This window comes from Sardina pilchardus, chromosome 12 (genome assembly GCF_963854185.1).
Source record: "Sardina pilchardus chromosome 12, fSarPil1.1, whole genome shotgun sequence".
In the NCBI taxonomy this organism is placed as follows: Eukaryota; Metazoa; Chordata; class Actinopteri; order Clupeiformes; family Clupeidae; genus Sardina; species Sardina pilchardus.
Genome location: NC_085005.1, coordinates 3362069 through 3376415, shown reverse-complemented (window position 1 = coordinate 3376415; position 14347 = coordinate 3362069). Strand labels below are relative to the sequence as shown.

At 43.9% G+C, this 14347-nt stretch overlaps 2 protein-coding genes across 3 annotated transcripts in view; both read right to left on the bottom strand.

The window, feature by feature from the left end:
* The window catches only part of fynb (FYN proto-oncogene, Src family tyrosine kinase b), a 60970-nt gene extending 59784 nt beyond the window's left edge, over nt 1–1186 (bottom strand). For both annotated transcript variants that reach the window (XM_062550246.1, XM_062550249.1), the window contains exon 1: nt 937–1186. The gene's annotated coding sequence lies outside the window, so the exon portion shown is untranslated. The remainder of the gene's footprint in view (nt 1–936) is intronic.
* Nucleotides 1187–1758: 572 nt separating this feature from the next.
* si:dkey-119m7.4 (uncharacterized protein LOC560629 homolog) lies at nt 1759–13297 on the bottom strand. Its single transcript, XM_062551030.1, has 10 exons — nt 12941–13297; nt 11875–11978; nt 11027–11181; nt 10698–10866; nt 10444–10567; nt 8559–8662; nt 8109–8320; nt 4569–4677; nt 2349–2561; nt 1759–1878 (listed from the first exon to the last, which is right to left on the bottom strand). Exons 1-10 carry the CDS (start codon nt 13250–13252, stop codon nt 1833–1835), a joined length of 1548 nt encoding a protein of 515 aa, XP_062407014.1. The 5' UTR covers nt 13253–13297; the 3' UTR covers nt 1759–1832.
* Between the last annotated feature and the right edge of the window lie 1050 nt (nt 13298–14347).

The following is a 14347-nucleotide window of genomic DNA, read 5'->3' as shown; positions in this document are numbered from 1 at the left end:
CTGCACATTTGCAACAGTGTGGAAGACAGAATAAAAAGGGCAGCTGATGGCTATGCAAATACTGGCAACAATTTTGCTGATATGGCCGATGAAGACCATTTACCTGCTCACCTCAGAAGGAGAAATACTTCAGCTTAGTCATCAAAGTTGACAACCACTCTTGCCATGGAGGCACGCTTGTTATCTGTATATTACAGTGTGTGCATGTGTGTGTGTACAGTACGAAGATATATCTCAAGGACAGAGACCAAACTCAAAAGCTCACTGCAACATCACTTAAGACAGGCCCAGTTGAGGTTGGCTATGGTCAAACATTTGTATGCACTAACACTTGTGGGGTGGTTCAGGAGTCCATAGATAGGACTCAATGGCACACTTTACTTGAAAGTATCTACATCAGAGTGGCATAACATTGTCATGAATGTGTCATAAACATTATAAACAAGTCATAAACATTTACGACAAAACGTCATTAGGTGTCATTTGTTTTTTGTCCTGACAAGTTAGGGTTAGGGTTTATGTGTTCATGACAGTGTCATGTCACTCTTCTGTGAATACCTTCAGTTAAAGTGTTCCCGGGCTCATTCCCCTGACAGAGATAACAGGCAATATAGAGCCTCAGCTCCAGTGAAGGTAGTATAAACCATTTGACAGTAGAGGAGAGGATAAGACATCTCTGGCAAATATCAGACATCCCAAACAGCAAACGTAGGTACAGTACCATGACACAGACCCACCACCGCCACCACTAAAAAAGGATATTATATTATAGCCTATTAGAAATTATATTACATTACAGCCTATTCAACTCATTCTCTTTCATATTGAGCAAGTCTCTGGGGTTGACCTCATCAATACAGTAGCCTAGCTCCAGAGCAGCTAGCCAGCTACTTTGGCTAGTATAATTAAAGAAGGAATGGCACCTGTTCAACTCACCTCAGTATGTCTTATTAGTAATTTAACCCACCGAGGGCAGTGGAAAAGAAAGGTAACTGTTGTAAACAGCTCAGCAAGCAAGGTCGGTTGTGTAGGCAAAGGTACGGTTTCAGGTGCATTGCACTTTCACTTGTTTGGAAGACTGCCATGGCACTGCAAGACGCTTTAACACATGATTGATCATGAAAGAGAGGTCGACTATAATGCCCGCCCGCAGAGAGAACTAAACACACAGAGAGACCAATTAGGATGCCCTCCCTCTCACTTGCTCTCTCTGTCTATCACACTTGCAAATCAATTCCAGGATTGTACATCAGGGATCATACTATCAATATGCAGCAGATTCCCGGAACTTCCAGAGACTTGATATGTGTGGCATATGAACATTCCAAAATCATTTGAATAAGAGCGTCTAAAAAGTCACAGGTCTTTAAAAAAATATCCAAAAGATAGTATCAAAAATGATCTGTCTCCAGCAATGTCCTTACTAGATAATTCCCACTGGATGGCTGATGGAGAAGATATCAAATGAGAAAATAGTTTTTTTTCTTCTGTGTACAGAGATACACAACTCTACAGAGAACGTGGTACTTTTTGATGCTTGTTAATTTTGATGCTCGTTAATTGTCCAACAACAGAAAATCCCTGTGCGGAAAATAACAGATGATGGATCTACATCAGGATGGTCCTCTTCGTCATGCATCATGAAATCAAGACAAATGGTTTTAACGGCATCTGACTGTGAGTAGACCATGGAGTATTGTAGAGTTCAAGGGAGGGGGGGGGGGGGGAGGGGGGGTTGAATTGTCAGGTTGAAATGATTTTTAGTTTGAACATTTCCCAGTGGTTCCACCAGGACACATTCCATGAAGTATTCCTTCACATGGAACTTCTCGTCAGTTGATGATATCCACATTTCTCAATGGCTCACTCTTTTCTTCACTACGGGAGGGAAACACAGACACAATTGTATATGCTTTTCTTGTAAATTAAATTACAAAACATATTCAAATGAAATATGCTATCGGTAAACGTCTTTGCTTTTTGTTTTCGACTGTGGTTTTGCTATTCCTCCAGCTTCTCCCCCACATGACCACAAATGGGAGCCATTCTCCATTGGAGGGCGTCCAGGGGAAACCGCTCCGGCTCCAGCTATTCCATATGCTGCACTAATGACTTTGTGCATCACAAGATGCAAGTGATCCATCAAGAAGACAAAACAAATCATAAAAACAGACTGCTAAGTCTTTAAAGCTTCTTTAGCTTGTCAACCAAGAAGAACTGAAAATGAAAAGTGAAAGTTATGATTTATGACTGCTACAGTACATGTACGAATCCCCTAAACATTAGAGTTAAATGACTGGAGATTTCCACCCATCAATTGAGTGTTTGAGACTCCAGACCTACTGTACCTCTCGATGTTGCCCTCCACCTCCTCGATGGTGTCAGGCAGGGCCTTGTTGGCTGTCTCTGGCAACAGCAGGGTGAGGGCAGCGCCCACTAGTGGGCAGAGGCCAAACACCACCATTGGCGCCTGCTGGCTGAGACTCTTCAGGAGGTAGATGGTGGGTGCAATGACCCCCCCTGCCCGCGCACACATGGATCCCATTCCTATACCCGTCTGCCTACAGGTAGGAAAACACACAGGCTCAGAGCAGTGCAGAACTGTTGGCTACCTACCCTGTCTTTTCACTCTACAGCTGTCTTTAGAAGGGCTATAATAGGCTTGGGGACATATAATATATGAAATGTCCAAATAGAGAACAACAGGATGAATCTGTTCCTATAGGTCCTCCTGCAGGTTTCAGTAGTTCACTGTAATTCAGAGACCAGACCGCTTTTGAAATCTCAGTTTAGATTGAGAGTGGGTCTGGGAAGTCTTCATTGAATTCCCACTTCCACGGACGTAACCAGCAGTGAAATTAAATTCAAATTGGTGTATTAAACTCCTCAGGAATGTAGCATACACATCGTTTTTGTATACAAAGGTTTTAAATGCAGTAGTTTGCTCATTTCCAAAGACAATACATGCCCATATCTATTTAATGGATTCAGTGTACACAGATAAACAAGACAGTTGCTCGCCTGGATCCTGTTAGGACATGGTGTTATGACTAATATTGTTTGCAATGCATTACACCTCACCATGATATGACTCAGACCAACCTGTTAGCAAATTTGAATTTGTCCATTGACGCCTGCTTCCGAATCATCAAAAACGATCAAAGGCATCTAATCACAATTGCTTATCTGCCATGGGGCGGGCTTTACATGCTGTGCAATAGAGCCGTGTATTCAACACAAACAATGGCTGCGCTGATAGCGACAGTAAATATGCCCTTCTACAGCATCATATTTCTCATTCAAAATAGTAGAGCAATGTGAGCAACAGAAGGAAAAAAGAAACGGGGCATCCGACAAAAAATCTCTCAAAACGTCGAGTTGCACTGCTTGTGTTGATGCAATCAGGACACTCCAATTGAAAACAATGTAATGAAATGGATTATATCACTAATGTTTGCTGCCATTGCAATCAGTTAGGACATAGTCATCTAGTTTCCACTCTTGCACTATCAACAACAATTGTTTTGTCGTTGAGCAACAGCTGTTGAGCACTTGTGGAGTTCTTGTTGTTTTTGGTTAGTAAAGGTTCAAACAGAGGATCCCAAATTGTTTGGATACAGCCTTTTCATCTTGTTCCATCACAAATGTTAAAACAGGTGCACAAGCACTGGTTTACTATTCAGTCATGCCTCAAGCTACACTATTTTGCTAAAAGTATTTGCTCACCTGCCTTGACTCACATATAGTATGAACTAAGTCACATCCCATTCTTAATCCATAGGGTTTAATGTGACGTCGGCCCACCCTTTGCTATAACAGCTTCAACTCTTCAAGGAAAGACTTTCCACAAGGTTGAGGAGTGTGTTATGGGAATTTTTGACCATGCTTTCAGAAGCTCATTTGTGAGGTCACACACTGATGTTGAACAATACAAGGAGACCGGACAGAAAGAGGCCATCCCCAAACTGTTCCCATAAAGTTGGGAGCATGGAATTGTCCAAAATCTCTTGGTTAATGCTGAAGCATTCAGAGTTCCTTTCACTGGAATTAAGGGACCAAACCCAGCTCGGGGATGGCCCCTTTCTGTTCCAACATGAAGAGCAAGGTCCATAAAGACACGAATGACATAGTTTGGTGTGGATGAACTTGACTGGCCTGCACAGAGTCCTGACCTCAACCCAAAAGAACACCTTTGGGATGAATTGGAGCTGACACTGAGAGCCAGTCTCCTCGTCCCACATCAGCGTGTAACCTCACAAATGCGCTTCTGAAAGAATGGTCAAAAATTCCCATAAAACACACTCCTGAACCTTGTGGAAAGCCTTCCCAGAAGAAGCTGTTATAGCTGCAAAGGATGGACCAACTACATCATATCAAACCCTATGGATTTGGGAATAGGATGTGACTGAAGTTCACATATGATTCAAGGCAGGTGAGCAAATACTGGTGGCAATATGGTGTATAATATACAGTACATGTAATGATAAAAGAACCAGAGAGTTTATTGAGACTTTGCTAGCACACATACTGCATGGGGTCTACTACTCTAAAGTCTATATTAGACTCACCTCACAACTGTAGGGAAAACCTCTGCTGAGTAGACATAGATGATGGACAGGGAGGCAGTAATTCCAAATTTTCCAACCATGGCTAAGGCTGTCCTTATGATAGACAGATCTGTGAAAGCAAGAGTGGGAACAGTTGCAATAAGCAGTTTAATAAGAAAACATTGGACAGGGCTTGGCCTTACAGTATATTTCATATACTGAGAGAAAAGCCAGCCTGATACCTCTGGAGAGTTTGTTTTTACAAGAAAAAGCCCAAACCAATGATCGAGAGCATTAATCGCTTTCATGTTCAAATTGATAAGACCAATTTGAACATGAAATTGAACAATTTATTAGCAATATCTGTAAATAAATTCAATTTATTAGCAATATCTGTTTCATTGTTTCTAGACAAAATCTAATTGCAGATGTCTTGTCATAGTTTTAAATGTTAAAACAACTTACCATGGATGTACACACAATGGCAAATAGCTAGGCGCCTAGGAACGTAGTAAGCATTGGGGGGGGCAAGAATATGGTCTGTCGCGCGCGATTTTTTTTTAATATATTAATAAATAAAGGGGGCGATTTATAAGTCACACAAGACACAAAAACCTATTGTTGAAGTTTTAATGGTGCTCTGTAAGATGCCGCTTTGAAGATATGTACTGTATTTCAGTCTTCTTCTTTGATCACCTATTTTTGGAACTGAACATCTGCACATATTCAGAACACATTTCTTCCCTGAAAACGCACAGTCTGTAGGATAAACTGACTCCCCCAATGCTTCCCCGCAGCACGTTTGTAACGGTTGCAAAAATCACCTTTTTACATGGTTGCATAAACTTTGCTTAAATGAAAATATGTTTCTTCTTCTTGACTTTTCATATGCCGTCTGTAAATCTTATGTCAGCTGACGGATGGACGCGCGTTTCGGGCACGAATGAATGGGTTTGCCATAAGTTTAAATGGAGGCGCGGGGAGCTGTGGCTATTGTTACCTGTATGCAGACAACTCAACAAAGTTACGTGGTTAGGACTCAGGAGATTACTGTATGCTGCATTGCCGTGACCCCTTCCTTGTGGATTTTTCTCATTGGAATACAGCTAACGAACGCAAACGCTGAGATTGCGTTGCACATCAGTGTTGGAACGACTACTCAACAAACTGAGATAAGCATTGTTTTTCGTGTCTGGGAGATCTCGTTGACGTTTTGGACTGTCGGATTCTTATGCTTATTGTTTGGACTTATGGACACTGAACTTTGTTTGTTTGTGCTTTACGAAGAGTTGTGTTAGCCTTCACCTCAGCGCGTAAGTTGCGCGCTAGGTGGCCACGAACTCATTGCTTAATTTGTGACACATTACAGTGTGTAGGCCTATTCATAATTCATTTGTGTTTATTCATTTGTTAGATTGTTGTATGTTTGACGTAGTTTGTAATCATTCTGCCCGTTTATCTTAAGTCAACCGAGGCCTTCAATGCGGTTGCTCATATCCGCCTGTAACCATATGTGCGTCGTGACAGTGTGTAGGCCTAGGCTACTCTTGATTATAATAAGAGGCAAATTGTTACATATTTAATTTTAAAAGCATATAATAAAGGATGAACAAAGTGTGGACTTGCTACTGTATATTAAATCCAGGTAACCAGATAGGCTATTTGCACGTCCGATTTTGCAAGTGACTACATTAAAAAACCGACAGCCGTCTGTAAGACCAAAAACCAAAACTTATTTAGGCTATCGTAGACTAGGCTACTGTATTCGCCCACAGTAGGCTATCCTCTTAACTTTTTCGAAAAGAATGAAAGAAGGCAGTATATTAAAGATATGGACTGCGAGATAGCCTTCAGCAGCTTTAGGCACTCAAGGTGAGAAAGTGCTCCATGCTTATTGAGACGGGCTTCGTTTCGGGAAACATTCTTAAAACACAATGTGAAAGACCTCCGATGCGCACTGATAGGTATATGGGGCCGTAACTCAGGAGGATATAATTTAGCCTAAGCAATCAACAACGTCTGTACTTTGCAGCGGTTTTTTTTCAGAGGGGGGTGCAACATTGCGAGTGCCCGACCCCCCCGACCCCCCGGTTCCTACGCGCCTGCAAATAGCCTAATCAATCATTCCTCTGCTATCAAGTTTGTCCAGTGCAGAGGGCTTGCAATATCTCTAAATGTTAAAATGGCTTGCCACGAAAGTGCCAGGTCATGGACAATTGCATGTAGCTTAATCAATGGAGTCTGCTTCAAGTGTATCCAATGTGTTCCTAAATGCATCAAGAAATGTTAGATCTTCCGTCTTAAAATGCATTTTCCCCCTTTTACGTGTCAGCCTATGCCAGTGTTGAAGTATTTTGATTCCCAGCACCAGTAAGAATTTGAACAGCAATGCGCTTGGCTCAGAGCAGGTTTATTAGCGATAATGTGCGATGATACCCTGGAAATCCAGAGCTTTGGCGAGAGCACAAAATCAATTGTCTCTGCGAGACACTCTGGCAATGATCAATGATGCATGTTACTTTTACCTCATGCATCACGGGTAACCAGTCAAATCGTGTAGGCTATCTAGGCAGGCCAGAGGCGAGCTAAACTGATGACAACAGCGCTACAACGTTGAAGTCAGTAAACATTGTACAACTTTGCTGATAACATTTTAGATGACATTAGATGACAGTTAGCACATGAGCAGGCTTTTTGTGTATATTAAGCTGTTGGTGTTGTTTCATGGCCTTTTGCTTGTGTGTAGTTATTTGAGATTTCGACAAGAGCTCGTGATAGGCTGTAGGATAGGCCTATTTGGCAATGGCATGGGCTTACGTGAGCTGTCAAACACGACCCACTAGTCTATGTGGTGCACCCCTCTGCTTTAAGCTAAGCTTATATCTTGGAGTGGTTATGTTCGCTATCTGTAAAGAATATGTTGTTAACAGAGCAAGATGTGACATACAGCGCATGACGTGCAGTCATGCCTCATAATAAAAAACGCCGGAGATTGTGTGGCATCGAAATGAGGCACCGAAATCCACATTGTTATTCGATGATGTTACTACCGTTTGTGTCTGGGTTGATTACATATTAGGGTTTCGGTGCCCTACCCTAGTTATAACACAAGGAAATGTCTCTTACAAAACGGCCAGTTAGATAATCTCTCTCTCTCTCTCTCTCTCTCTCTCTCTCTCTCTCTCTCTCTCTCTCTCTCTCTCTCTCTCTCTCTCTCTCTCTCTCTCTCTCTCTCTGTGCGTGTGCGTGTGTGAGTGTGTGTGTCCTAAAATGTCTCCAAGCCACAAAGTTCCCTTTGACTACCAAATCTTCATAAACCTCACAATAAAACCGAGCGAGGATGACATCAGCAAGAGCCGCGCTCATTAGCTTGGTAGGCAAAACAAGTCCCTGAGGCCTCAGAGGAATTCACACAGCAACACAAACGCCTCAGTTAGCGCCACGGGGCCGGGGCTTACACTCTGCTGCCCCAGAGAGGGAGAGGGAGAGAGAGTGAGAGAGGGAGAGAGAGAGAGTGTGAGAGAGGGAGAGAGAGAGGGAGAGAGAGGGAGAGAGACTCACCATCGGGGATGAAGATGGTCAGCAGACAAGCCAAGCCACCAACGGACAGGAAGGCCAGCTGAGATATCCGCCGGGAGCGGTTGAGGGTGAAGAGCGTGATGGTTCGTGCTGGCATTTCCACCAGGCCGAAGATGAACTGTGTGAAGTAGATGTTTATGCCAAAGTCGGAGATGTTCAAAGACAGGCCGTAATAAACTAGCACGTTCACAAACCTGCAGGCGACATGAGAACAGACACCTTGATTAATTGTCCTTTTGACTGACATTAGTATTCAGTATATTAACTTTTTCAGACTGGAATGGTGATGGTTGTGTCTTGCCCATGGCTTCTTTACATAAATTAACTACTCATAAAGAGTTCTAAAAGGTGATTAATTTTCCACTAAGACCAAAGTATTCATCTGTGTGTGAAATTGGACTGCTGCCTTCAAAACTGTAACCTCCCACTTACCACAGGTAGAAAACAATGAGAGACTGCCTTCTCATTTTCGGGGTGCGGAAAAGATCAATAATGGTGTGCTTTCTCTGCACAACTGGCTTGCCACTGTTGTGTTCCTAAGAAAATATATATATTTTTAGTTCATTGTATTCAAAACTTCCTCAAGATAATGTAAGATGATGGTTAAAAATATCAAATAAATATAAAATAAAATACCCTGATATATCAATATGAATTGCTATGCAATAGTTTCACTCACTGTTGTCAAAAATAATCACTTGCATTCATAAACTGGAAAAAGGCAAAAGTAAGTTAAATAACTGACTGACTGACTGACTGAAGAAACCTGAAGACAGAGAATTGAGAGACTGGCTTCCCTTGCACTCTTATGAGTCATTGCTTACTGTATGTGAAAACACTGTTGTGTTCCTAAAAAATATGTTTTTCTTTTATTTCATTGTATTGTGAACTTCCTCAGATAACAGTGTAAGATGATGGTTAAAAATACAGTGCCCTCCAAAAGTATTGGAACACATGCTTAAAGTTAAATATAAAATCATCTTTTGGAAATTGATCTTAATGCCTTAAATGAAACAATGAGGAAATATTCAACCTTTAAGGACATCAATTTTCTTTGTGAATGAATAATGTATTGTAAATAAATAAATGTTTTCCTTAAAATAAGTATTGGAATGCCCATGTTAAATTCCCATAGAGGATTTTTATTTTTATTTTTATTTTTAAAGGCCAGTTATTTCATGGATCCAGGACACTATGCACCCTGATAAAGTCCCCTTGGCCTTTGGAAATAAAATAACCCCACATCAACACTATCCCCTTCACCATACTAAGAGTTTGGCATGCTTTATGTCAGTTATTAGCTGTTAGCTAATTAGCTGGTTTGAATTGCATTGAGTTCAATGAGAATGAAACCAGCATGTGTTCCAATACTTGGAACACCTTGGAGGGCACTGTATGAGCTAAAATAAACTGGAAAAAGGCTAAAGTCAGTAAAATAACTGACTGACTGAAGAAACCAGATGACAGAGAATTGTCATGAAAATACTGGCTTCCCTTGCACAGAAATCATCTTGTGAGTCATTGCTTACTGTATGTGAAAATCATGGAATACCATGGAACCATGAAATATTGAAAAAAGAAAAGCGTAGCTTGCTAGTATTTCTGCGGAATTATGCGCTGCCTTTGCTCTCCGCCATTCATCTCAATTCATTCAGAAGAGGATTTGTGAGATCAGGCACTGATATTGGACAAGAGGGCTTACAATGTCTGTTCTAGTTCATCTCACAGGAGTTTGATGGCATGGAGAAATCTGTTCTCAATAGGCCAGTCAAACTCTTCCACATCAAACTTGCCCAACAATGTCTTTATGGACCTTGCTTTGTGCCCTTTCTGCTGGCTCAAACACCTTTGGGATGAACTGAACAAGACTGTGAGCCAGGCCTTCTTATTCAAAATCACTTCCTGACCTCGCAAACTCTTGGAATGAATGGGCAACAACTTTCACAGACCTAAGGATTTAGAATGGGATGTGACTGAAGTTCCTGTGGGTGCAATGGTAGATGTCCCAATACTTTTGTCTATATCAGGATTTCATGAACCCCTAAATGTGTGCTTAAACCTGTTGTGGTTCCAGTCAGAATTGACCATCTTATCATACATGCTGTGGTTTCTATTGCTATTCATATTTCTAGCATAATATTGTCTTGAAGAGGATCTCACTAAGCAGCCCTTTGTAAATACAGCATTGTAATGGTAGATTGTGCATAAGCTACAGTAATACTTTTGGAAAATGCATGTTCAATCTTTAAACAATTAACATTTTGTCCACAGCTATGGTCTTCTTTCACACTAAATAAATGACTAGAATTTGACCAACCTGTTCAAGTTTAATGTCACTTGTAAGTGGATTCCCATTAACAAGAGCTGCTTTGCGGATCAGGTCCAAAGCTTCCTCATTTTTCTGGTTGGCCATCAACCAGCGCGCTGACTTAGGCAGAACCCTGAACAAAAAAAAAAAAAAAAAAAGGTGATTACAATTACTCCTCTCTAAAGACTGAATGTACAGTATCCGCTCTAAGGTTCTGAGAGGAGTTGGTTCAGTGGGAGCCAGTTTGTCCTTTGATGTCTCACCAGATGTAAAAGACGAAGAGGAAGCCGGGCGCAGAGATGGCCAGTTGAAGGTGCCTCCAGTCTCGTATCAGATAGGCCACCCCTGCCAGCAGAATGTACCCAAACCCAAAGAAGTAGTCTGTGATGATGCCAGCCAGCATGCGGTGCTTCAGTCCAGTCCACTCAGTACCTGGGTTAACGGGGTCAACATAATGGCCCTGTGTTTAGATGTTCATTGGCCCAGTAGAAATGTACCACACCCACACACGCGCACGCACACGCACACGCACACGCACACGCACACGCACACGCACACGCACACACACAGCGGACGTTTATGCAGAACTAACCTAATACAAATGCATTCATGATGACGGCGGAAATGGTTGTCCCGACCACAAAGCGAAGCGCAACGTAAATGTAGAAAGTGGGAGCAAAAGCGGCACCAACTCCAAACACGGCTTGCAGCGCCAGTCCAACCAGAATGATGCTGCGTCGGCCGTATCTGCAACAAGAGTTTAGCACTGATCTTCACCATATTCTGTGTGCATTCATATACAGTGGCATTGTGAAGAGGCTGAATTGGCCCCATTGAAAGCGGGACATGTGCTGTGCATTAGTTTTCATCTTCAAAATCCCCCTGTGCTGAAATACTTAAAATGCTTCTGACTTGGCAGACAAAGAACAAGACATTTCAAATTGCATTACACTAACAGACTATAAATATCAGTGTCTGCAATAAAAGGGCAAATATAGAAATAGCAATTTCTGTTCAGGAAGCAATGGCCCAACACGCCCCCTTACAAAACAGTTTGGTAAACAACGTTGTATTCATAAAGTTGCATGCAGAGAGAAAACCTATGCCTGCCAGCACCTGAGCCTGACCAGAGAACAGACATACCAAACTGGTTTTTGTTTGCTAATCCTGTCAAGGGTTGCTATGAGTATATTTACTTGTTCACCTGTTTAGTTTTGTTAGTTACATTAGAGGTTAGAGTAATTAGAGAGTCCTTTTCCAACAGTGTCACTGTGTGTCCACAAGAATGAAGTTTCACTGGTAAAATGGTGGCAGTGTTGTCTATCATGGCATGGCCATGAAGTTTGTAAATGATAATATGGCTCCAAGATATCTGGAAACAAACAGGGTGAAAGACAAAACACAATATGAGGCAGTACAGCTGGATGGACGTGTACTTACTTATCTGCCAATGCGCCAAAAAGCACTGCACCAACCAACAGCCCAAACATGTATATAGAGGATCCAATGTTGTTCAAGCTGGCATTTTCACACACCAGATCCCACTGTAACTCAGAGAAAAGTAGAGGAAGAAAATAAACTTATGTGCACAAGTTTCCACTAACAAATATTTACACACACTCACACTCACACACACACAGAAAGAGAGAAGGAGACAGAGACATTTACACATCTGAAACCACCATTTCTTGCGACAGTAAAAAAAACAGCATTGTTTGTTTGCATGTTTTTCCCCATTGTGCTCTTTATTGCTATAGCTCAGTATAAATAGTAGGCAGCGTATGTACTGTGTGACTCTTTGTTTTGTTCTGCAGGTGGACATGAGAACCCCTTCAGCTCAGCGAGAGCAGCAGTGTGGTGGTGCAAGTCGGCACGTGAGAGAGCTGTACTGTACACAACATCTGGACGTGTCGGCTCCACAGGCGCAGCGTGAGCCATCACATTAGGCGCTCACACAGCGGGACTCAAGAGTCCAGAGCCGGACCCAGGCCAGCGCTTAGAAATCAAAACAGGTCGGCTCGCTGATCCGGCGGCCGGGTCCACTTGGCGGCCGCATCACACGGGCTGCGAGAAGCGGCACAGTGCCCCGGCGGAGAGGGTGGTGGTGGAAGGAGGGGGGGGTCCAGATGCCCGTGGCTGCCCGTCATGACAGCAGCAGTGGGACGCATGGCTACAGACGGGGTCCTGAGCGCAGAGGTCTAGGATGCCTGCACCGCAGGAGTCCCCCACCTCCGCCCCTCTCGCTCGGCACTCCGCTCCCTCCTCAGCGGCCCATTCCAGGCCTGACACCCCCTGCCCTCGCATGTCAGAGCTGGAGGCACACGTGGCCCTCTGGGAGAGCTGGGCCTGACAAGTCACTCACGGCCAAACGACACAATGCTGAAACGCCAGCGCGCTTAGTGGAGCCGCTTGGGGTCCACCACATCAGCTGAATATTCCCACAGTCGCGCGTCGACACCGTATGTGTCCACTTGGGACGTCTTTATAAGGAAGGGCCTGGACTCACCTCGGTGACCACCGTGCTGTGGAAGGTCTCCTTGCTGTACTCCCAGCCGCCCGGGCAGCTGCTGCCGTTGCTGGGCCGGGCCTGGTCGGATCCCGCGGGCGAGCAGGCCAGCTCCTGCTGGCTGAAGTTGTAGCCGAGGCCGGGCTCCGGGGGCCAGGTGGAGAGGCACAGGTGAGGGGGCACGGCGCTCGTGAAGATGGACACTAACATGTGGAACGCCAGCAGGATCTGGGGCAGGCAAATCCAGATGTAGAGGGTTTTCTGGAACCTGCCAAAGCCCCCGATCTGGTTCAGGACATCATCGAACTTCATTGTCTTCCTTCAAGGGGGCCCTCAAAGGTGCCTCTCTAGGAAATGGCCCAGACACCTCTTTAACTCTAGCCAGGAGTGAGCGGAGCAGTCGGCCCAGTGTGGGGTGAGGCGGGCTGGTATGTGAGGGAGGGAGGCCCCCTCGGGCTGGGAGGTGGAGGCAGCTGGCGTGACTGAGTGTGTGGAGCTGCAATGAATGAGCGGGCAACGTTCCCACATTCAGATGGCGTCACACCTGCAGCGCGCGAAACACACACGGCTGCTTGCTGCTGCGATGGACTGGCAGCGTTGCACGCTGTGGACCATATAACCACACGGCTGGGTGGAGCCTTCTCCAGAGGGAGGAGTTGAGTTTATGAGCGTCTGGGTGAGCCCCCTCCCATTTACATTCCAGTCTCAGCCTGTCGCGCGCGCGCTCTCTCTCTCTCTCTCTCTCTCTCTCTCTCTCTCTCTCTCTCTCTCTCTCTCTCTCTCTCTCTCTCTCTCTCTCTCTCTCTCTCTCTCTCTCTCTCTCTCTCTCTCTCTCTCTCTCTCTCTCTCTCTCTCTCTCTCTCTCTCTCTCTCTCTCTCTCTCTCTCTCTCTCTCTCTCTCTCTCAAAGTTTCTTTAATAGACTTTTGAGATGTGAGCCTGATCTCAAAGAACAGTAAAACAACTCACTGTCTAATAAAAATTGAGGGGAAAAGTCAGAATGATCCGAGTCCGTCTCTCAGTGCAGAGAATTTGGTGAGGCATCTCATTCACTCCGCAGACCAAATTAGCCAGGACAAACTCCAAAAATACAAAACACTATCAGGTTGTTTTATTGTGTTGGATTTTGTTTACCTGTTTGAACCAGGGGTTGGTAATGTAACTTCAGTTGGCAGTTACAAACTAATTTGTCATACAGTAGGTACAGTACCACTACAGAGCCTTAAAGGGTCACAATGAGAATTATTGTTGAGGTGGTCATTTATTTTTTACCATTCCCTTTTCCTTCTTTTGAATTCCCTCACATTTTGCATCCCCCCAATAGGCTTGCATTCCCTTACAGCACTTCTGACTTTGTGAGGGTCGGGAACACAAAAGTATTGCAAGAGTAATGTGAGAGACCACAAAA

Excerpts from the sequence above, each read along its gene's own strand:
- si:dkey-119m7.4 (XM_062551030.1), bottom strand. The coding sequence starts at position 13,252 with ATGAAGTTCGATGATGTCCTGAACCAGATCGGGGGCTTTGGCAGGTTC. Across the intron at positions 11,182-11,874 it reads TTTGGCGCATTGGCAGATAA|ATACGGCCGACGCAGCATCA; the intron begins GTAAGTACACGT and ends CTCTTGTTGCAG. Across the intron at positions 8,321-8,558 it reads CTCATTGTTTTCTACCTGTG|GTTTGTGAACGTGCTAGTTT; the intron begins GTAAGTGGGAGG and ends TGTCGCCTGCAG.